The sequence below is a fragment of the Lacerta agilis genome, chromosome 4, assembly GCF_009819535.1.
Source record: "Lacerta agilis isolate rLacAgi1 chromosome 4, rLacAgi1.pri, whole genome shotgun sequence".
In the NCBI taxonomy this organism is placed as follows: domain Eukaryota; kingdom Metazoa; phylum Chordata; class Lepidosauria; order Squamata; family Lacertidae; genus Lacerta; species Lacerta agilis.
Window position 1 is genome coordinate 18,391,711 of NC_046315.1, and position 22,929 is coordinate 18,414,639.

The window sequence follows — 22,929 nt, forward strand, 5'->3', positions numbered from 1 at the left end:
ACCTTGCATTTGATGTCACTGTGTCATTGTCAAATTTGGCTCTTGAGACTAATCCTGATAAGCATCTGGCCCATGTAGCCAAAAAAAGGTTCCTCACCTCTGCTATACAGTCATGGAGGGTCATTCATCAGAAGCAGAAAGGAAGCGTATAATTGTTTTGAGGACTGAAAGGGTGGTGGTCCTTGCCTGTGCTGATTGTGGTAGTGGCAAGAAAGGGTGGGGGAAAGAAATAAAGTTCCTTGGAGGATAAGTGGGATTTAAATGTCACATAAACTATCTATATGCTGGAGATCAGGAGAGAAGCTGCCACCTGCCTAGTAAGTGGAAGAAATGGAGATAATGCATCAGAAGCTATCACATTCCTGTCTTGCTTGTGGGTTTCCCATTAGCATCTGGCTGACCATGGTAAGAGCATGGCCCTTGACCTGATCCAGCAGGGCTCTTCTTGCTTTTGTAAGCCTCTGTGACATCAGAAGGGATTCTAGATTGCAATCTCACTTGATTCGTATGCTGCCTTTGATTTGGTTGGCCTGTAGATCAAAGGAGCTTGATTACCCCCATGCAGGGCCAGATTTAGGCTTCATGAGGCCATCAGCTACTGAAGGTAATGGGGCCCTTTATATGTCCAGCTGTCCTTTGTCAACAACAAATTGTCGCTTTTGGGGGGGGGTTGAATATATGCTATATGGTAATTTATGGACCTAATAGGTATCTAAAGCCATTTGCACATAACAAAATATGTATTTTATCAAAGTAATTGTTGAACTGAAATACAATTAAGAAGAAGTGTATTAATAGTGAAATACAATTAGGTAAGATGGGAATAAGGACCAAGCAAAACAGAAGTGTACTGGAGTTTTAACTAACACTAACTGTCCTAAGTTAGAACGGATGGCTAAAAACCCAGCAAAAATGGACTTATACATATCTTTCTAGGAAGGGAATTCTGAAGAACAGGCCTGGGCAGTAATACTATGAAACAGGAGTGGGAAACTTCCAGCCAATGGTTGACTTTTGGTCTACCAGGGGGTCAAGATTTGCTCGCAAGGCTGTTTTCCCCATCCCATGCTTGTCATAACTTGCGATGTCATCAGTAATCCATCAGCTGTAATAACTTGTGGCGTCATCCGACGGATGGGTAGGGTTAAATCCTGCACTGGCTGATTGCACCTGATCCCAGCAATCGAAGCGACATGGTTTAACTGTAGTTTGCTAAAGGTGCTCCAGGTCGTATCTCTGTGGGGGCAAGCTGCAGTTCCTAGGATTCTCGTGAGGGGAGGGAGGGCATGACTGTTAAGGTAGCTTTAAAATGTGCTTTAAATGTGTGGGTAGCATGCATGGGAAATGGCAATAGGATGCTTTCAAAAATGAGTCACTGACATGGCATGGAAGAGAATATCTTTCCTCCACACCTGGCCATTTCCTGGCACTCACTCTGCCGACATGCACCTCAGCACACAAATGCAGGTCGCCCACTGATTAACTGATTAAACATTCCATAACCCTAGCAACTGACTAACCAATGAGAGGCTCATACTGAATAGCTCAAACTAAACCCCAGGATCAGGAAATACATTTTTTTTAAAAAAAGATTTAAATACCTTTAAAAAAATAAGGCATCACCTGCTCATTATGAAAGGTTGGGTCATGCCCAGTTCTTCCTTCTATTTACCTAAGAACAGAATCTTACAAACATTAAGCTCACCCAAAAACGGCCTTTAAGGCTACAATTCAAAACATGCTTGCATACGAGAAAGCCCAGGGGAGGCTAGGTACAGTGGCACCTTGGTTTACAACCATAATCCGTTCCAGAGGTCCGTCTGTAAACCAAAACAGGTTGTAACCCAAGGCACACTTTCGCCAATGGGACCTCCCCAAAAAAATTTGTTCGTAATCCCCCCCCCAAAAAAGGGGTTGTAATCCAAAAAAAGGTTGCAAACCGGGACACGTACTTCCAGGTTTGACGTGTTTGTAATCCAAAATGTATGCAAACCAAGACGTACGCAAACCAAGGTACCACTATATTAGGAAAAATGGGGTACAGCTGCATCAACCTGAGGTACCGAGTTGCACCCAACATTGGGGAGGCCCATTGTGCGTGTCTTACATCATACGCACTGCACATGTGATGACGAGCATCGCGTGCATCAAGAGGAGGCTGAGTGCGGACCCTGGTTGCATGGTGTGGCGTCACACTCAGCTCCTGGCTTGCTGGCCTCACCACGCCTGGCCCTGTAGCGGAAGTGAGCTTGGCGGATGAAGAGGATGGGGCCGAGGCATCATGGGACTCACTGTCCCCGTTTTCCTTGCCCTGGACAGTGGGTGACCCATTGGGAGACAGAGCAGTGACAGCGGTGGAAAGGGGAGACATCCTTTCACTGCCACTCCAAGCAATCTTGTGATGCCCCCGCCCCGTGGTGAAACACCCCCCGGAACACTCTGCACTCAGCCTCCTTTGCCTCCTCAGGATTGAGGGGGCTCAGCCCCATCCCAACATACTTTGCAGGGGCTGAAGATGCCTCAGAATTGGTTCCTATGCCACCAACTACCATAAGCTAGGCCTCCGTTGCCTGCATACTTGCAACGATTAGAGAGTGAGGCAGCTCAGCCTGCTTGTCCTTATATTCTCAGTGCCACCCATCTACTGTTTGGGCTCCTCGCATTTTGCCCTACCGTTCTCAATGGGCCACAGCTGTCACTGAGTGAGCCCCATTGAATTCAGTGTTCTTGCTTCTGTGTAAACACGCCTAGGACCGGGGCTGCTGTGCCTAAACATTGGTACGGTTTAGAGAGCTGCAAAGTTGCAGGCGGGGGAAGTTTGTACATCTCTGTGGCTTGGGCAAGGCTATCCAATGTAGTGTTGCGGTTTCCCCTCCTCAAGTGTTTGGGTTCTTTATCAGGATTGCTCAATTTCCTCCATCTCAGCAGCTTAAAAAAATTTAAAATATAACACAGTAATTGAGGTTGCGATCGCTACAGAGTTCAGTGAGCATGCTTGCCACCACGACTGTGATTCTCAGTACATATTGCGTTAGGTTACTTTCCCCTCTATAATAAACTGGAAAGCATGGAGAAATGCTTCCTTTCTTTGATGTCAGGCCATGCCCCCCCCACCCCGCTGGCTGGTGAGTAACCACTTGTTTTTCTAGAAAAAAAAGCACTGGGTACAAGAATCACCACTAATGCCCACCTGCCACTGAAAGGTCGCCCAGGAGCGAATGCCACCCTTAGACTCAACACGATAAGTTCTCTACTCCGGTGTAGAGTGCAACCTGGCCTCACGTACTCTTCAGGAATGAATACTCACCTGTGATCTGAAACTAGAGTGGGGGTTAAAATGGCCACCACAGACATGTCACCCCATTTGCAAGCAGTGAATGTGGATCATGAGCTGATTTTCTTTTTGCAGGAGGAAGTGGGGAGATTATTTTCCCGAGATGGCGTATGGGGCAGCAGCAGGCCTTCTTTTCTTGTTACTTCTGCTGCAAGCAGCAGCTGCGACTTGGGATCGGTGACTCTGACCATTTCTCATCCCCCCCCCCAATCCCAAGCTCAGTTCTCCACATTTTCTCATCAGTTTTACGCAAATTTCTTTTATCATGAAAACTCTCTGCAGCATTTTAATGCATTTTTCTATGCAATTTTGCCTAACATACACATTTTTGAAAAAGCAATTTCCCCAGTATAATACATTTCTATATGTTGTTTTCATCAATATATTTATTATTATTATTAATTATAATATATTAAATTTGCATACCACCCTTCATCCGGAGATCACAGGCCAGTTCACAACATAAAAATCCAAGGATTAGGCAAGTCGTTAATCTATACTTTCCCTCATGAATTATTTTGCATCCATTCCTCTGGATAACAATTTGGTTTGCTCTCCCATCTCATTTGCCTAGACACCTTTCTTCCTCATTTTCAAGGCAAACAAAAAGCCCCCTCGCTGCATTCCAAAATTTTAGAGGGACATTCTAGCCTTACGTATGCATTTGATTGCACATTTTTGTATTATTATTGTATACATTTCTTGGGAGGAGAAGGGGCGGGCAATGTTCCAAGGGTGGCTTTAGTTACTGGTTTTTGTATTGTTTCAGAAAGCATGACTTAGGCAAATCTGCCTTTAAACATTAACTGAGGTGCCACCTGCACTATGCATTTAAAGTATTACCATGCCGCATCAAACAACCACAGCTTCCCCGCAAACTGTGGTGTGTTAAGGTTGTTTGGAGTTCCCCTCACAGAGCAAAAACTCCAGGAAGAGGCAATTCTGAGAATTGTAGAACCATGTGGGGAAAGGGACCTTCTAACAGCTCTCAGCACGAATACAGTTCCCGGGATTCTTTGGGTGGGGGGAAGCCATGACGGTTTAATAATGCTTTAAATGTATGGTGGAGGTGGGGCCTGAATGGAACTTCTCTCCCGTCCTTGACTGAAACACACAACCTGTTGCCATCATTTGCACTTCCACACACCATCACGCGCTTTCAGTGATGCTATGTGGTGCTTAGTGTGGTTCCAGGGGCATTATGGGACGGAAATGGCACCCCCCTCAGTGGTGGCTATCATCCCCTATCCCTATCCCCTGGCATAATGCAACCGTTGTTCTGAGGAAACATTGCTGGGGTAGAAGTGTCAGCCGAGCATTGGGGTCCATCTTCCTTTTCTATCCCTGAAGATACCAGACTTTTAAAAGATGAGTACATTGAATTCTCTCCCCCCACCCCCCACCCCAGGATTTCCCCAAGCTATCTGAAATGCTACTGTGTCACTTATTTTGATGCGTTCCCCTCTTCTTCTTTTCTGGGCTTGAGCAATAACGGCACATCCTTTTGCCGTTGTGCTTCTGGAATCAAATCCGCAGAATGTGATTTTGGCTGACAGGCTCCAATGTTTGCAGTCATCTTCTAGCTCACTGTGATAATCCACTTCCCACTTCAGTTCAGCAGCCCACCCAGGAGCTGGATTTCACAATATTAACCACATCTTCCTTTTCCTTGTCGTATTTATAGGCTTTGGGGCCTGAGAAGAAGTAAATGTGACCTAAAAAGGAAAGGAAACAAAAGTAGGAACTACTAATCAGGGGGCTTAATATTTGAGAAACCTAACAATGCCATAGACTTCTTGGTACAGTTGTGAAATATGACCTCTCTATCCCCACTCACGAACTTCCTTCTTTTCTTTGTTTAATCAGCTGATGTACCCGTTTTCCATTAAAAAAAAATAACCAAGCAGTGTACAATAACAAAAAAAGGAGAGGCAAATTATGTGATAACATCCATCAAAGTAACACAACAGCAGCAAGGAAAAGTTCATGCCAAAAGTGTGTCACGAGCTATGCAAAACTGTAGAGGTGTGGCTTGACAAGCCTCCAAGAGGATGGGGGTTCCACAGTTTTTCGGTGCCACCACTGAAAAGACTGGATTTCAGATGCTCACAAGATAACTTTTCACGGGTTCCCTGAGGAAAGCCGCCTGAGATGACATCAATTCCGAAGGTTTTTATGGGAGATTGTGCTCCCTAACTGGCTTCAGTAGCATTTCTGCATTGCGTACAGAGCACTTAATAACTTATTTCAAATCTGATTTTTTTTTTTTTTTGCCTTTCAGGGAAGCTGGGAAATTGACCAGGGATGGTTGGAGATGCCAGCTTGTGTCTAAATTTCTCAAAGGAAGCTACATTACACCAGGTGAGACTATTTGTTGATCTAGTTTCGGCATTCTCTGCTTTGATTGGTAGCAGCTCTTCAGAGTCTTAGGCTTAGGCTTTTATTGATCTTGAAGTTGCACGAGTGATTGCATTTCTTATTCCAGGGGTTAGAGTACCAAATCCCCTACATGATATGCATCTAGGTACAGGCAACCCCTGATTTGCGCAGGGATTGCATTTGGGGTCATCACATGCATCGGAAGAATGTGCAAAAGCCTGCCTCACCCTCTTCTGGATCTGAAAACGGCCCACATGTGCACATTTGTGTGTACTTTGAACACATGCAAAATTGGGGTGTTATATATTTTCCACTGAAAATTTCCAGTTCACCATTCAAATGCATTAATTCCCCCCCTCCCCCAAACCCACTCTGTCTTATCGAACGGTAAAGGAAAGATTGTGTCTCCAGTGGACTTGTATTACTGCACTTTACTGCATTCAATTCTGCTCTCCTTTACTTTGCATATGCTTGCAAAATCTGTCCTCTGTGGCCTGGTTTAAAGTGTGAGGTAAAAGCACTTTGTTGTATAAGAGCTTGGTACAAATGTACTTGCCCCATGCAAACATTTATATAGGCATTACCTCAGAAGCAGATCCTGCTGTCCAGGATCACAGATCATGGGTGTATTAATTCTGCACCCACACCAAATGGGGTAGGTACATTGAAATTATATAAACCATATGGAATTATTACACAGCCAAACCATGGCCCCCAATGCCACATTTTAATTGGGCCTGAGAAGGAATTGTAGGGGAAGTAAGATGGACGAGTCAGCCATGCGTTAGTAGGCTAAGGGTGTCTTGGTTCTTAGCCTAAAAGATAGTTTAGCGAACTATGTGATGGGTGGGATGTGGCCTCGGGGACACCAAGGCCATGTGTCTGACACTCCTAGGAGCGGTTGGCATGCCTCTCTGCCACCTACTGGGATGGTACCTCTGTCCTACCCCACTTTGTCCTGGTAAGTGGCAGTGATGCCTTTGCCAGGAAGTCCTGCTTTTGTCTAAGATGGGGCAGCCAATGTGCTACCCTTTGCTGCTGGACTCCAGTTCCCATCAGCCCAAGCCACCTTGGCCATTGCCCAGGGATAATGCGAGCTGTGGTCCAGTTGCAGTCTGCAGGGCAACATTAGCTCCCCGGTATCGATGATGCACCATGATGCAGTAACTACTCACCATTTACTTCTACTGCTGCATCAATCCTGCCACTGATTCCCGAGAACTCGTCCTCGATGCTCTTTGGGAAATCCTTCTCCATTTTTCTTTTGGCTTCATCATAGCTTTTGAGAGAAAGGAATGCCAAAGAAGAAGAAGAGGAGTTTGGATTTGATATCCCGCTTTTCACTACCCAAAGGAGTCTCAAAGCGGCTAACATTCTCCTTTCCCTTCCTCCCCCACAACAAACACTCTGTGAGGTGAGTGGGGCTGAGAGACTTCAGAGAAGTGTGACTAGCTCAAGGTCACCCAGCAGCTGCATGTGGAGGAGCAGAGACGTGAACCCGGTTCACCAGATTACAAGTCTACCACTCTTAACCACTACACCACACTGGCTGGTTTGTATTGAGAAATACAAACCTATTGCTCTTGTCTATCAAGCTATAAATAGGCTTAGACCCATGTTATAGAAGGTTTATTTTTATACCATATGCAAGACGTTCTTGGAAAAGCAGTTTCGCTCTAATGATTGCAACAGGACAGCAAGCTTTGAGTCAAAACTGCTTTTGGTTGCGTGAAAGAATTGCCTAGGCAGGCCTCATCTGCTTTGTTGTTTAGTTGTGACTTGAGGCTTATCGTTGCCTGATCACTTAGTTTGTTGAAATAGACTAAGGTCCTTCTTAGCACACAGTGAATATTTCTTTGTAGAGGGGCATGGAATAAATCTATTAAACAAACAAACAAGCCCAAACCTGCCATTCTGTTTTTAACAGCAGTGAGCCAGATAGCTTTGGGTCTTCATAAACAAAACATGGAGGTAGTGATACCTACCTTCTGTAACTGTTGCCTGGTATAGACAGAGCTATACTGTGTCTGTATATATAAATTAGTCACGGTACCTAATGGAATTTACATATACAGTGACTCATAGTTGCTGACAGAAGCATCTGTGTCAATGGACCTCACTGTATCTTGTGGTAGAAAATTGTGCATTATGCAAAAAAGTACTCTTTGTTCTGGGCAGTGGGCAGATTTCTCACATTCCATCTTGTTAGTCTTCAGCGGATCTTTGGTAACCTACCTATGATTCCACCTGCCCTTGGATTTTTACTTGGAAAATGTCTAGGGTTAATCTGGAATTTGTGCATGTTCGGTTCTTCCACTAGTCTCTCTCTTGTGACTGTGGACGTTAAAAAGTGTGCTTTGCGAATTTTACCTAATCAAAGGTTTAATAGTTAAACGGAAGCCCCAATCCATGCTTCTCCTTGCAAATTCTCCACTGAGAAGTGTGGATTGGGGTGGGGATGGGGGTGGAACAGGTTGTCTGGATAATGTAATAAGTAATTCTAGAAAAGGGGAAGCCACTTTCATAGTTCCATCCTGATCAAGGTATGGAAATCTGTATCTGACATTTCCACTCAGAACCAAGCCACACTGAGTTCAGTGGGACTTGTTCCTAGAGGAGCATAAGATTGCAATCTGAATGTCTGTTCAGCTGCAGCGAAACACACTCACACACAATTTAAGGTGACTAGCATAGCTGTAAACTTGTTAAAAATAAAGCCCCAGGGCAGGGAATGGGGCATGCAAAAGATAAACTTCCTGAAGATTTCTCCCTGCTGCTCTCTTTTTGAAAAAAAGTATGCTTACAATTGCATTCTCCTCCATGCATAGACCTGTTATGCGGAGGGGCAACTGAAAAGAACCCACCAGAGCTTACACTTAATTTGTTCTGAACCCAGGGGCGGAGGAAGCCTCTTGGCTGCCCGGGGCGGCAAACGGCGTGTGGAGGCACCCCCCCTGGGGGCGGGGCATCCTGACGCATGCATCGTGACATCACGCCGCACGTCGGGACGGACTGCACAGGCGCGGAAATGCCACACATGCGTAGTCCATCCAGGCCGGCACTGCTGCTCCTGCGACAACCGAGCGAGCTGCCAAGCGAGTGGCAGCTCGTGGGGCTGCCCCGTCCGTCCGTAAAGCAGCACGGATGGGGTGCCGGGCAGCGGGGCTCGGCTTGGGGAGTGGCCGGCGAGTGTCAACCCCCCTCCCTGGAACATGGGGCGCCCACCCCCATCGCCTCTCCCTTGCTACGCCACTGTCTGAACCAATCACCTTAACTAGGTGACTCCAAGTTCAAATATTACGAGAAAGGAAAGCATGTCCTCTTCCCCCTCTCTCCTTTTCAGCACCAAGGGATGATGTCTGGTTTCACAAGTGATTTTTTTTTAAAAATGTTTGTATTAAGAGGCAATAATAAAGGAACCTGTAATAGTCATCTCCTACAAAGAAGAGCGTCTTCTTTTCATCCTTCAGGTAGACAGCTGCATCTATTTGTAGCACATTCCTAGGAAATCCAAAGTCTGCGATGGCCCGCGGAGAGCCCTGCATTTGGAACCCACGAGTTGTCCAGTAATGGGGGCCTGGCAAACAGGAATCAACAACAGCAAGAACAACAACAGCACAATGATATATTTGCTTTGAGGACATTTATAGCTTGAATCTCCCGACATCTAACCTTTCATTTATTTACTGTACTTGTGTACAGTAATTCTAGACCACATAACCACAAAAATTTCAAAGCAGTGTCCGGTAGAATACAAAACCCAGCAATATCTAATAATAATAATAATAATAATAATAATAATAATAATAATAATAATAGGGACACAGGTTTTTGCTGATTTGTGGAGCCTGCAAACCCCCTTCTGTCTAATATATTATGTCAGGTAGTTGTGGTTTGGCTGAACTGGCCTTGTGGGGAGTCCTGAAAGACCTAATTAGGCCTGTGGTTCCCCATAGCTGAAATAGAACAACAGGACAACTAGTATATGATTGAAATGTGGCTAGGTTGCTAACCCAGGAATGCTTGGCAGTTGTTGTTGTTTTTATTAAGGGCTTTCATATGTGTTGAAAGACCAAAACTGCTGACACATGTCTGATGTCAATGTGAAGAGTATTCTACAAAGCGAGTTTGGATTTGTGCCTAATTCCATGAACAGAAGAACCCATTGAATTCACTCACTGGAAGTGGAGAAAATCAACCACAACCAATAGAAACCCATTAAATTTGCTTGGGGAAGAGCACTGCTGAAAGCTTCCTTCCTCCCCATTGCTGACCACATTCTGAGGAGACTTGGGGAAATAAAAATGGCATCCTGAGGTGGTGACCTCCATTATTTTTCCAGAGCCCTCTTCTCAGAATGGTGTTATGTCAAGGTTATCCATCGTAGTGCCCCCTTCCAGATGTTGTGGGGTGCAAGTTCCCGATAGCTCCAACTAGCACGGCCAGTGTTCATGGAGGATAGAAGTTGTAGTCCAACAACATCTGTACGGCACCCTGTTGGCTACTCTCTGCTGCACCATGCAGACTGCTAAGCTGAATGCTGCTCCCAGCTAGGCATGGAGATTTCTGAGTGGGCTGACGAACCGACAATAATGATATTTCTCACAATGCTGTTTTCAGGATTAATAAGAACCTTAGTAAGTGTTGTCGATATGGAAATGATGCACAATAATCCCTGGTATATTTAATATTCTGGTGCCAAAGTGCAACAGCTTTCAAGAGTCACTCACCCTTGAAAAAATAAGCAACTCCTCTGTCAGCTACTTCGTAGGCAGCATCCACGTTTGACATGAGCTGAGGGAAAGAGCTTGTGATGGCAAGTGGCTGCACGCTTGACGTCAGCTGAGCCTGCCTTCTCCAGAAGAGCCTATTTAGGAGGAGAAGAAGGAAGAAAAAACAAATGGAACAGAAAATGTTTGCATCTCAAGATGTTTTTACGTGTCAGATTTCACTGGCTTGTCAACCAGAACGAGAAGTGCGGCTACCAGCTTGGACAATGCTTTTGCTTTCAGGCTGTTTGCCAGACAAATCAAGGGGGCAAGACCAGATTATGTCCTACTCATAGAATGATAGAATTGTAGAGTTGGAAGGGACCCAAAGGGCCATCTAGTTCAACCACCTGCAATGCAGGAATCTCAACTAGATCATACCTGAGAGATGGCCACCCAACCTCTGCTAAAAACCTCAAATGAAGGAGAATCCACCATCTTTAAAGGAAGTCAGTTCCACTGTCGAACAGTTTTTACTTTCAGAAAGTTCTTCCTGGTGTATAGTCAGAATCTCCTTACTGTAACTTGTACCTTAAGGAGCAGGAGAATCAAGTTTGCTCCTTCCTCCATGTGATAGCCCTTTAGATATTTGAAAATGGCTACCATATCTGCCTCCCGCATTCCACTGTGGGAGGCAGTAGAAGTCAGGAGTGCCTGGCATGCTCTGGTCCATGGGGTCACGAACAGTCGGACACGACTAAACGACTAAACAACAACAACCATATCTCCTCTCAGTCTCCTCTTGTTGTTTTTTAAGCGAGAAACCTGAGGTGGGTAGATAGCTTTTTTTGCTGTTAGAAACTGAAACATTTCATCCATCCCTACGCCTAGGCTTGAGCTAACAAATGTGGGAGAAGAGACTAGTCATTTTGACAACAGGAAGCCGATAAAGGGAATGCTAACATGAGGTGCACTCTTCAAAACCAAGAACTGTATATGAAGCAATGTAGTTTCAACCAGGGGCGTAGCAAGGTAAATTGGTACCCGGGGGCAAAAATATTTTTGTCAACCCCCCCTCCCCCGAGGCATAGGAAGGTCAGGTGGTACCCGGTGCGGAAAATTTATTGTCAACCCCACCCCCTTGATTCCCCCCCCGCAAAAATGGTTTTACATTATTTCACATTTTCTTACAAAGGAATAATAACAAGTAATAATAATAAAAAACTTTTATTTATATCCCACCCTCCCCGACCGAAGTCGGGCTCAGGGTGGCTAACATCAGATACTTAACATTGGTATAAAATCAAACAATAATTAAATTACCTCCTAAAAACACCTCAAAATCAAATTAAAGTCTAATTAGATGGCTTTCCACAGGGTTAGGGTTGGGAACAGCAAGTGCTCCAATGAAATGAAATTTCAGCCTTCACGACATAGGAAAACAGCCAAGTGAACAGCTATTTTGGTGGAGGAGGGTCAAGATATTAACCGATATGCATGAAATTTCATATATAGCTATATAATCCCTAGTATAGTAAGATAAGACCTTCGGAGCAGGCATTTTCAAAAAAAAAATTGTTCCTTGATAATTTGTCACCCCCTCCATTATGGAACCCGGGGCGGACCACCCCCCGCCCCCCTTGCTACGCCCCTGGTTTCACCCCCTTTTGCATGCGGCAGCATTGCGTGATGGAGGAGGCTTCACTGGGGCCCCAGCTGGGAATTCAAACTGCTGTGCCTTTCCTGATAGGTGGAGGGGGCAGGAACTCCCTCCGCCTATCAGGAACCGAATCCACCTGCAGCCTGCTTTGGCAAATGGGGCTGCGGGCTGTGCTGGGGGCAGCGCTGATGGAGCTGACAGTGGGCTTTCCTTGAATCCACCCCTTGTCCATTTAAGCAGCCAGCACTTGGGGCTCAGCCTGTTTGTTCCTGCACCGGGTTTCCCCGCCCACCTACCCTCAGTTTAAGCTGATGTCAATGACTTTGCTGTGGCTACGGTGGTCGCCGTCCTTCAAGGGGCTGGGTAGGAATTTGCCCACACAGCTAATTGGCACTTACCTGGTGGTTTTGCCAACCTCATAGCAATCTTCACAACTGGTTGGGCATTGGGGCAATCCTTTCTTTTGGATGTAGGGGAGGTTGTAGTCTCTGCCTGCCCCTCCAAATGCCGGGGTATCCCGTTAAAGGGATCCGGAGGGAGTGGACACGTCCTCGTGCCCAAGGGGGCCAGGGCCGAAGGCACACCCCCAGATGGCGGTCCCTGTGGGGGTCACCCTATTGGATGTAAATCTTAGGAACCCCTGCCTGGATTGGCCATGCTTCGCTTCTGGTGGGTGGGCCAGAAGTATTTAGATTGCCCCATGCCCAAGCCAAACCTCTTTCACCTGTATTCAATAAAGTTGTGTCCTGTTTTGACCCCAAACCCAGACTTATTGGTCTCTTATTATACAGGTTGGGGTATGGAAAGTCCGATGCCTGGTCCTGCAATCAAGGGATTATTTCATTTTTCTTTGCAAAGGAGGGACTTTGAACTCAGTTGCCATATTTGGATAGCAGAGTTGGTGGAGCTTCCTTAGAAAAGCAACAACCCCAAAAAGGCATGCTGTCTTTGGAAAACACAAGCACTGATACAGCCTTGCCTCTTGCAGGTTGGATCAAGCAGGAATCTCACCTATCCTTGAAGAAAAGGAGTTCTTTCCCTAGCACCGTAACAGCATCAAACGAAAACTTGGAGTCACAGTGGTCTGGATCAGCTGGAGTTGGTGGTTTGGGAAGAGGTGGATGCGGCACTTGTGGTACTTTGGATCCAGATTGCCGTGACCCTAGAATACGACACACAAACCAAGTTAAAACTGCACTTAGTACACGTATTGACTTGCCTGTGGCCATGTATCCCGATTGAGGCCCACCTTATCCCGTCCAATATATTGGGTTGCATTGAACTAAAGTTCGCTCAGAGTAGACCTAATGCAATTGATGAACCTAGGTTAGTCATGTCCGTTCATTTCAATGGGTGTACCCTGAGTAAAACATAACTGAAGACAACCCATTGATTCTACCCACCACCTCATTTGCAGTTCTTGCTACACATTTTTTATATCTTCTGCAGTATGCTTAATATAAGCCTGTGCCAACTATTCTCCGGTTTTGCTTTTTGGGGTACAAAAGAGCAATTATGTTGCACAGAAAATTTTGTTTGGTGACTTCTATTGGCACAGACCCAAGGATTCCTCTTTAATCAATATCAACATCTTTTGTCACACTAAGGCCTCTATCCCTGACCTGGAAAGGAAGCTTAGCCTGTATTTATTTATTTTTTTACTTGCCTTGAATCTTTCCTTCAGTACTCCAGTATTATCTAAATTCTACCATTTTACTAGTTTCTGACATTCACTAACTCCAGATCTGTAACAATACAAAAAACTGCATTCTGGAACTTCTGGTGGATCATGATATTTGAATAGTTAGGCTGAGAATTTTATGAAACATTGCATGGCAGAGGGCCAGTTCACATATGCTGAACATAACGTCAAATGATAACCAGCCAGATGGGTGGGGTGGGGTACAAATAAATTATTATTATTATTATTATTATTATTATTATTATTATTATTATTATTATTACTTGTTTGTAATAATAGGTCATCACAGATTAACCCAACACTTGTCTTAAAGTGGAGATAATTCCATACATTTAGCTGAAAGCCATTATGTGTTGTGCAATTAAGTGTTGGAAGTGTATTCATTGTATGTCTTCCTATGAGGCCCATTGAATATGGTTCTGTTGGTGTAAAAGTATACAATAAAACCCAGCCGACAAGGACTAGTTGCAGGATAGAAATGAACAGAGGAAGAAGGCACCTAAGGGATGCAAATAATTACGGGAAGAGTTGCAATGCCACTGCTGTTGGCTGCCGCCGCCACTGTGCTCTCTTCCTGGTTCTGATGCAAGGGCAGAGGCTTGTGGGAATTTATACCTGAGGAGCGGACCCAAGAGAAGCCTGTTGGCTCGGTTGGGCCTGCCCCTAGGGCGGACCCAGCCTAGCAGCCTGCCTGCAATTGGCTACAGTATGGCTTCCCGGCTGGTGTGAGTTCCCTCTAGGGCAGACATGGCCCTCCAGATGTTTTGGGACTACAATTCCCATCATCCCTGAACACTGGTCCTGTTAGCTAGAGATGATGGGAGTTGTAGTCCCAAAACATCTGGAGGGCCAAGTTTGGCCATGCCTGCAGTTTAGGGAATCATGACAACCGGGGAAAACTCCAAAACAATTGCGCCCTTGCCGGGTACAGCTGGGAGGAGGTGCTGTCCCACAACACGGCCTGGCCTTGGAAAGGTGTGCAGATTTGTGGTGGTCCTGCTGCTTCCTGGAATGGGGTGGGGCGGGGTGGCAGCAAGGGCAGGGGAAGGTGAGCACTGCCACTGCTCACTTATTCAGCCGCTCTGCTCCATCCTAGTCTTGACAAGTGGCAGCACTGCCATGGCCAAGAAGTTTGCGCTGCCCCTTCTCACTCTTGGTGGCTGGATTTTAAAGGAAAGGTTGGAATTTCGCCTCAGCGCTGCTGCTTTTGCAACTGACCTATGATTTTATTCTCTGTTGTTTTTAGATTGCTGTTTTTACCAGGTGCGGCCATCTCCCAAGAGACTGCGATCTACTCACAGAGTTAAAAACTGGCAGTGATCTACCCCCTTTTGGGGGGGGTTCAGGTCAAAGTTGTTGAGTTTATTTTAGGGAGGAGGTAAAATGTTGAGCTTTTTTAAGGGGAGCCACAGTTGTTCAGCTTCTTTGTGGGGAGCCCATGATCTACCAGTGATCTACCGCAGACGTCCAGTGATCTACCAGTAGATCGTGATCTACCTGTTGGACATGCCTGGTTTATACTGTACGCTGCCTTCTAGTTCGATCTGGAGGAAGAGCGATCTGGAGGAAGAACTCTTGAAATAAATACAATTGTAAAAGCAAGAATCCACGTTATTACCATAAAGGGCCTGGATCCCTTTCACGTCATCTTTGGGGAGATGGAAGCCAAATGGATGTTGGTATCTATATGTTGGATACATCAGAGCTGATGGGTCGGCCGAATGGGCAAGGCCCAAGGCGTGGCCAAATTCATGAGCCGCGACAGTGAACAGATTAAATCCTATACGACAAAACAATATATTTCATATAAGCAATGGTGAGTTTCTCTCTGATACATATTCAGTTCTCTGTGCATTCTGCCACACTTGATTAGCTGGGGACAAATTGCTTCTTTTGGGTGCTTTCGGGTTATTGTGTGGCTTTGCGCCTACCATTCATTCCCATCGTCCACTTCTCTGCGTTGTCAAAATGAGTGTCTCCGCCCAGTCCTTCCCCAGGTGCGAAAGCGTGGGCTAGAGTCCCCCGCGGGCCGTCAAATGGATAGGAGTCCCCATGATCTAACACAGAATACAAGGAACATCACGTGACTTTGCAATCATGGCAGGTGGTGTAATGGTTAGATCAGAGAGGCATAAGTTGCACAATGCGTTCTGTTGTGGTCTCAGCAACCGCGGCCCCCCACAAACAAGAGCATTTCAATGGAATCTGACACATATTGCAAAATCCCTTACAAATCTGCCAGTGTCTGCGTACAAAGACCAAGATCTCCTATAAGTCACTATGTGACTGCCTGAAGTGGTCATTTTTCATATACAGTACATGCAAGGCTTTGATTCCCCTAATGCAGAGGTTTTTAACCTTTTTGAATCCATGGCTCCCTTGACCAACTACATTCTTTCTACGGCACCCCTGTGGGGCTCAGCAGCCCACTTACATCACCCCTTGCCTGCAGAGCTGGCAGCCTCTCGCCCTTTTTTGAACATCCCCTCTTGTGGAGTGTTCCTTCAGCCTCCTCTCCCCTCTCCTTGAGAGTCCTCTGAGCAGCCACAGTTGCCATCCCTGGTCTCTGAGCTGCCCCCCCTACCCCAAATAGAGGGGCCTCCTCACACTGCCCCACAGGGGCTGGGGATTTGTCTGTCCATTCCCAACAGCAAGGGCTGGCAGACTGGCTGGCTGGGCTCCCTCGCCTGCTTGCTTGCTTCCTCCGAGGATGCCTCAGCTCCTGGCAACCAGCACCCCCTGGCCAGCCCCAGAGGCACCATTTGCCTGGGGAGCTTGTAGCCAGGGCCTCTGCAACAAACAGCTGTACAAGCCTTTGGGAGGCAGAGACGTGAGAGGGCATCAGAGGAGGGAGGGGAGGAAAGAGGGATGGAGGCCAGTGTTGCCCGCTGCATCGTTCAAGGCACCCCAGGGTGCCACGGCACACTGGTGGCACATCTTTCAAATATTCCCTGTTAAAATCTCAGGTCAACAGCAACGAAATCAAGGTCAGCCATGCAGTATACACCCACATCATTCCTGTTGTACATTATTTTTCTCTTTCCCTACTCCCTGCCTCAATTCTCTCCCTGATGTCAAATTTTGGATTGTAAGCTCTTTGGGGCAGGCACTTCTCCCTTTACTTACAAAATGCAGCTTGCGTTGATACGCAGCTTACAAAACACTGCTGTTGTTGTGACTGCTGCTGCTGCTGCTGCTAAAGACTGAACCCTGACCGTAACACTGAGTGAAGGCTTGGGGTGTGTGTGTGTGGAGTAGCACCACTACAGGAATTCGGGAGTTTGTACTCAGGCAAACCACATTTAGGCACTTTCGTGTCACACAAACAGCACTTTAATATGAGCTCTGTGGCAGCCTTCCTGAAGCACTCTTATGCAGAACTGTGCAATGTGTTTGCCCACAAGCATTTTCAGGGCAGAGCCCAGCTTTTGAAAATATTTAGAAATGTTCCCTTTTTGTTACAGTTGCCCTTTCACCCCCTAGCCGTTTTTCACACTTGCCACTTTCCCAGGAACGGTTCTGTGCATCTAAACCAGAATAAATAAATCGCCTCATTATTTTGCCCAGCTTAACCCCTTCACAATAAAGCCAAAGGTTGAGCAGCTAGCGTCACAGACTTTAGCGATAACAATTACCTCCACTTTGGAACGATATCATGATATCCGCTTCTCCCGAGGTGGCCTTTACAAAATTCAGAGGGGCAGCTGCGCTCCAGGCTTTCAACCCCATCTCCACGGCCTTGTCAACATCTGCGTGACTTAGGCTGGATGTATATTTTGTTACTCTGAGGAGGGAAATGACACATTTCAGGATGCAGATATGCAATGGACGGCAGGAGCGGCCAGAGGGGAAGAGCAATGCAGCAGACCGCCTCCCTCTCACCTGTCGCTGTGAACTGGGTTTGTGAGCAAGGTGAGACTGGGTGGCAGTGGTGATGGGTTGTTCAGGTGTACCGGCATAGTCAACCTGGTGTTCCTGCCAATGTGCCCGAACCATCCTGGCCTGACCACAGCCCTACCTCACCCCTTCCTGGTTTGCCAGCAGTGATGTGGCTGCTGGCAGCCTAGGTCCACAGTGGACCTCCTACTGCCCCTAGCTGCTCCTGAATGACGGGAATGATAAAGACAGGTTATCAAGATAAGGGGAAATCGAACACATACAGTACAGCAAATAAAAAATAATAATAATCTGAACTAGGGATGGAGGAGCCTGCAATTTAAGTTTCTAATTTTACTCACATTTCTGCACTAGTTTACATTTAAAAAAAAAATCTCATGAAAATTCACCAGGATTTTATGCAATTTTGCCTAATATACACATTTCCTCATAAAGTAATTCATTTTTGCATGTTGCACTTAAATGCACACTTTCTCCAGATATATGCATTTTTGGTTTGGAGAACAAAATTTTGGAGAAGTGTGATTTTCGATGGATAGCTGGGTTACGGCTCGTGTATTGTTTGGGGAAGTGTGAATTAGGTACTTTTTAAATGCAAAATGTGAGCCAAACTAAATTTCCTAGTCTGATAGCAATCTTTGGAAAGGTAGATGAGCACTCCCATAAAACAGCTATGATAAAGGGCACTTTCCATGTAAAATGTTAGCGGACAACAAGGTCTGTGGTGTTTGGGTGTATTTTCAATTTATCACGGTTTAAGAACATTTGTTGAGAATACAATGCAACCCCCAAACCTGCATCTTTGTTGTGTAACAACTTCACACAGCAATCAGAATGAATGCTCCGTAATGACTGGACATAGTCTAACTGCCGCAGAAACTTTGTGTGAGCAAATCAGGATAAACGCTTGATAAATAAGTTGTCTCTCCTCACCCCCATATACCAGCTACATTCTGCAGCAGGCACCCCCAATCTGCGGCCCTCCAGGTGTTTTTGGCTTACAACTCCCATGATCCCTAGCTAGCAGAACCAGTGGTCAGGGATGATGGGAATTGTAGTCTCAAAACATCTGGAGGGCCAAGGTTGAGGAAGCCTGTTCTACACAGTGGTCTCCCACCATACAATTAGCCTCCCTATTACTGCAAGCTGCTTCCAAGGATGTTAGGTAGGGCATGAAGCTCAAGGAAGGTCTGTGCAGGATCCATACTTGAGTTGGCTGATGGTGAGGACATGTTGCCTTGCTGTCAATGGTGCCCTTGTCATTAATAAGAAAAGGGACCCAAGAGTAACTTTGTGGTCAGCCCTCTATCTCATTCCAAACATGACTGAGGAATCTTTTGCATCGCTGTTGAAAACCCACATTTTCTAAATCTGTTTTGTTGATTGCAGCCCTCCATGGTTCCATACCAAGGCTGGTTGTTCACTGTTCTCATATTGTACTGTACTAGGACTACCTACTGAGCCTCTTGGGCTTGCCAATCAGAAGGTCAGCAGTTCAAATCCGAGCTACAGGGTGAGCACCCATTGCTCTATCCCAGCTTCTGCCAACCTAGCAGTTTGAAAGCACACCAGTGCAAGTAGATAAATAGGTACCACTGCAGTGGGAAGGTAAACAGCATTTCTGTGCACTCTGGCACTCATCACGGTGTCCGTTGTGCCAGAAGTGGTTCATCATGCTGGCCACATGACCGGGAAAGCTGTCTGTGGACAAACGCTGGCTCCCTCGGTGAAAAGCGAGATGCGCACCACACCTCATAGTCACCTTTGACTGGACTTATCTGTCCAGGGGTCCTTTACCTTTTTACCTTAGACATTCTGCCAATTTCTATTTTCGATCAAAGGTCATGTTGATGATTTTTTTTAAAAAAACCTCAATCATGGACCCTTCATAAGCAGCCCAGCAGCACTGCTGAAACAGCCTTCTACCTGTGTTTCCAGATAAAAAAGGGAAAACACATGCACTCTGTTTGCTTCTCTCTCGCGCCATCACCACATATTTTTGAGGCATTGTTAGATTGCTACTACGCTCTGACTTCCATCCCCGCAATAGTCAGAATTGCTATCTCCCCCTGCTATCAGCTCTGTATTTGCTCTGAGTACATTCATAGGGGAATAGCACATCATTTTTATTTTTGGGGGTGGGGGAGATGTGTGTCTTACAACAGCTGCCAAACCCAGCCTGTGTTCTTTTATTGACTAACACAACTCACAGCACAATCTCAGGCACTCCTACTCGGATGTGAGCCTATTCAGTGCAAAGGAACTTCCTCCCAGGTAAATACACCCAAAAAAGAAAGAGGAAGGTGCACCCAGAAAAGAACTGCAACAACAGCGAAAAAGAAACAAGGTGGGAGGGTGTGTGTGTGTGTGTGTGTGTGTGTGTGAGAGAGAGAGAGAGAGAGAGAGAGAGAGAGAGAGAGAGAGAGAGAGAGAGAGAGAGAGAGAGAGAGTACTTCATGATGTGGTTATGGGCACCAACAAGGAGGCAGGGTCCGAAAGCAGACAAATCCAATGTAATCCAAAAAACCTCAATATGTCAAATGCATGCATGACATGGAATGACAGAATGTAATTGTTTTAGAACACCTTTTTGCACTGCTAGTGGTTAGGCAAAATGTGGGTTTCAGTTGCAGGAAAACTGACATGCTACCTGGATAGTATCATGTAGTTCATACTCCCCCCTCCAAAAAAAAGCACAAACAGGCAACCTACAAGGCAAATTCTGATAAAATAAGCCCAGAGTCAGTCGGATAATTTTGCCAGTAGAAAATGCATGGTATATACAGGTGGCAAGCATTTTGTGCGGGGATTTGGTTTGCGGCCGACACGTGTTTCAGTGGAGCATGCCCTGCATCATCTTGCCCCAGTTTTGCCTTCTTCCAGGTCCCAAAGGACCAGTGCATTGGCGATCACACATCAATTGGATATGCTGAGAAGAACCCAAATCCTGCGCTTGGCTCTCCCATTCTGCCCTGCCTCTGTAGGGAATAAATCTCCTATTTTGGCTTCTTGACCATTTGTTGTGGTTGTTTCATTAGCCTTTTGCCTCTTTACCTCTTCCTTGTCCTTATTTGTTTGCCATGTCAGCCCCCCCTTCTTCCTTTGTTGAAACCAACCAACCAACCAACAAAAAAGGCCCTGGGTGCACACCCTAATGAAATATGCTACACACTACGATGAGTAGTCATAATCACCATTGGCTTTCAAAGCCGACCAAGTTGGTGGCCATTGCTGCATCTTGTGCAAAATGCCAGACAACGAGAAGAAAACTCCTGGGGAGAGGGGACAATCTAAAACATTTCAAGTACGCTTGATGTCTGCCTGTTACCTGTATGTCAATGTGCTCTTTTTCCACTTCGGTTCCCCTGGGAAAAGGCGATAGTTTGCTACGTCAGGGACGCCACACCGAGGCCTCTTCATGACTCCCATGGTGCTGTAGTCCAGTTTCCCTGTGACACGTAAGCCAAAGAACGCCTGCATCTGCTGGACCTTCCTGGTCATGGAATTGCTACCACTGGTCATTTCTCCAAGGTGATGTTCTCCTTTCGGTGTGTAATATTTGTCCAGGTATTCCTACAGGAAAGAGAGAGAGAAAGGGTAAGGAAGACATTTTATCCCCACCTTTTTTTTTTTTTTTTGCTTTGATGTCCATACTTATTAAAGGCAGGGCAAGGCTGAGATGTTTTGGCTCCTGAGAAGGGAAGTCCATATTTTGGCTTCTCCGCCTCAGGTTAAAAGGAAAGCAACACCCACTTTGGGCAGTATTCAACTAACTAAATGCACAAATGAATTGACTTCTGCTTGCACAATGGGACTCCCCACCCCTCAGCCATAGTATAACTGTGCTTTGTGAAGAAGGACCATTGCCTGTCTGTACTAAATCTTTGGCATTCAGTTTCTCTGGGTGCCCATGAATTCCATGACACTGGGGAATGGGGACACCTTTCTCCACCTATGCATAAAAAGTGAGGGGCGATATTCCACTCAATGTAATGCATTTCTAGCATTTGTACTTTGCCTGGAATAGCTCAGTTGGTTAGAGTGTGGTGCTGATCACGCCAAAGCTGCAGGTTCAATCCCCATGTGGGACAGCTGCATATACCTGCATTGCGGTAGGTTGGAGAAAATAATCCTCAGGATCCCTTCCAAAAATAATCCTCAGGATCCCTTCCAACTCTGCTATGACTCTACTTGCCTTTTATCTAAACGGAGAAGCTTCTGACGTTGCAACCTTTCTTCATGAGGAGATGCTCTCCAGGAGTGTGGTCCATGAGCTGGACCTAACTACTGTGCCAGATCTAGGATAAAGCAGTGGTTTGCCTGGGCACTTCAGCATCTTCCACCCAGGCTGCTGCTCTCCAAAGCCTTGCTATGCTAGGAGGGACTTAGCATCACTCCCCAAGCCATTAAGATGTACAAAGCACCACCAACCTGGGCCAGGTAGAAGTCTTTCCAACCGGTTGTCCTCGGCAGGGCAAAAAGAGCAGGGGCGGCTGCTGAATATGTCAACGAAAGCACAAGAACCCAAAGTGGGCACAGCATCCAACAGAGCTCCATTTCTTCCTAGATGTGCAACGGGGGGGCTTGAGAAGAGCAGGCAGAGGGACCCTGCAGCCCCTTTTATAGAGGGAAGCAGCTCTGGGCGCTCAGAGCCAAGGTGACTCATGTCTCAGAAGGTAATTACACAGCTCAATGTTTTGATGAAGGGGTAACGCAATAGCACTTAAATGGGTGCGGGGGGGGGGGGAGGGAGCTGGATTCCTCTCGAACTTATCAAAAGGACCAGCAAGAAAGAAACATTGTATAGTAGCCAGGGAGATGCAGCGGCTGGAGTCAAGAGCAGCGCTTCCACAATGGGGCTTTTCCACCACTCTGTTCCTGAAACAGCCACTTTGGCCCCTCCCAAACAGCTGTTCCTGAGGGTCTTCCTGAACTACAGGTGTGGTGAACCACAGGCTCTGGTCTTTTGAACTCTTCCCAGTCACACCTGCCTTCTGAGAGAGCCAGTGTGGTGTAGTGGTTAAGAGTGGTAGACTCGTAATCTGGGGAACTGGGTTCGCGTCTCCGCTCTTCCACATGCAGTTGCTGGGTGACCTTGGGCTACTCATGCTTCTCTGAAGTCTCTCAGCCCCACTCACCTCACAGAGTGTTTGTTGTGGGGGAGGAAGGGAAAGGAGAATGTTAGCCGCTTTGAGACTCCTTTGGGTAGTGATAAAGCGGGATATCCAATCCAATCCAAACTCCTCCT

General features: G+C 46.3%; 1 protein-coding gene across 1 annotated transcript; it reads right to left on the reverse strand.

Annotated features, from left to right (window-relative positions):
- Nucleotides 1–4,799: 4,799 nt before the first annotated feature.
- Nucleotides 4,800–22,238, reverse strand: MMP20 (matrix metallopeptidase 20). Its single transcript, XM_033145851.1, has 10 exons — nucleotides 22,113–22,238; nucleotides 21,010–21,254; nucleotides 17,420–17,568; nucleotides 15,716–15,841; nucleotides 15,403–15,564; nucleotides 13,094–13,244; nucleotides 10,444–10,580; nucleotides 9,134–9,290; nucleotides 6,889–6,992; nucleotides 4,800–5,049 (listed from the first exon to the last, which is right to left on the reverse strand). The coding sequence occupies exons 1-10, from the start codon at nucleotides 22,236–22,238 to the stop codon at nucleotides 4,949–4,951; spliced, it is 1,458 nt and encodes a 485-aa protein (XP_033001742.1). The 3' UTR covers nucleotides 4,800–4,948.
- Between the last annotated feature and the right edge of the window lie 691 nt (nucleotides 22,239–22,929).

What these genes read in the sequence shown, in the direction of transcription:
- MMP20 (XM_033145851.1), bottom strand. Translation starts at nt 22,238, where the DNA reads ATGGAGCTCTGTTGGATGCTGTGCCCACTTTGGGTTCTTGTGCTTTCG. An exon ending in AAGACTTCTACCTGGCCCAG is followed by an intron (nt 21,255 to 22,112) that starts GTTGGTGGTGCT and finishes TCTTTCCTGTAG; the next exon opens with GAATACCTGGACAAATATTA. An exon ending in GTGGACGATGGGAATGAATG is followed by an intron (nt 15,565 to 15,715) that starts GTAGGCGCAAAG and finishes TTTGTCGTATAG; the next exon opens with GATTTAATCTGTTCACTGTC.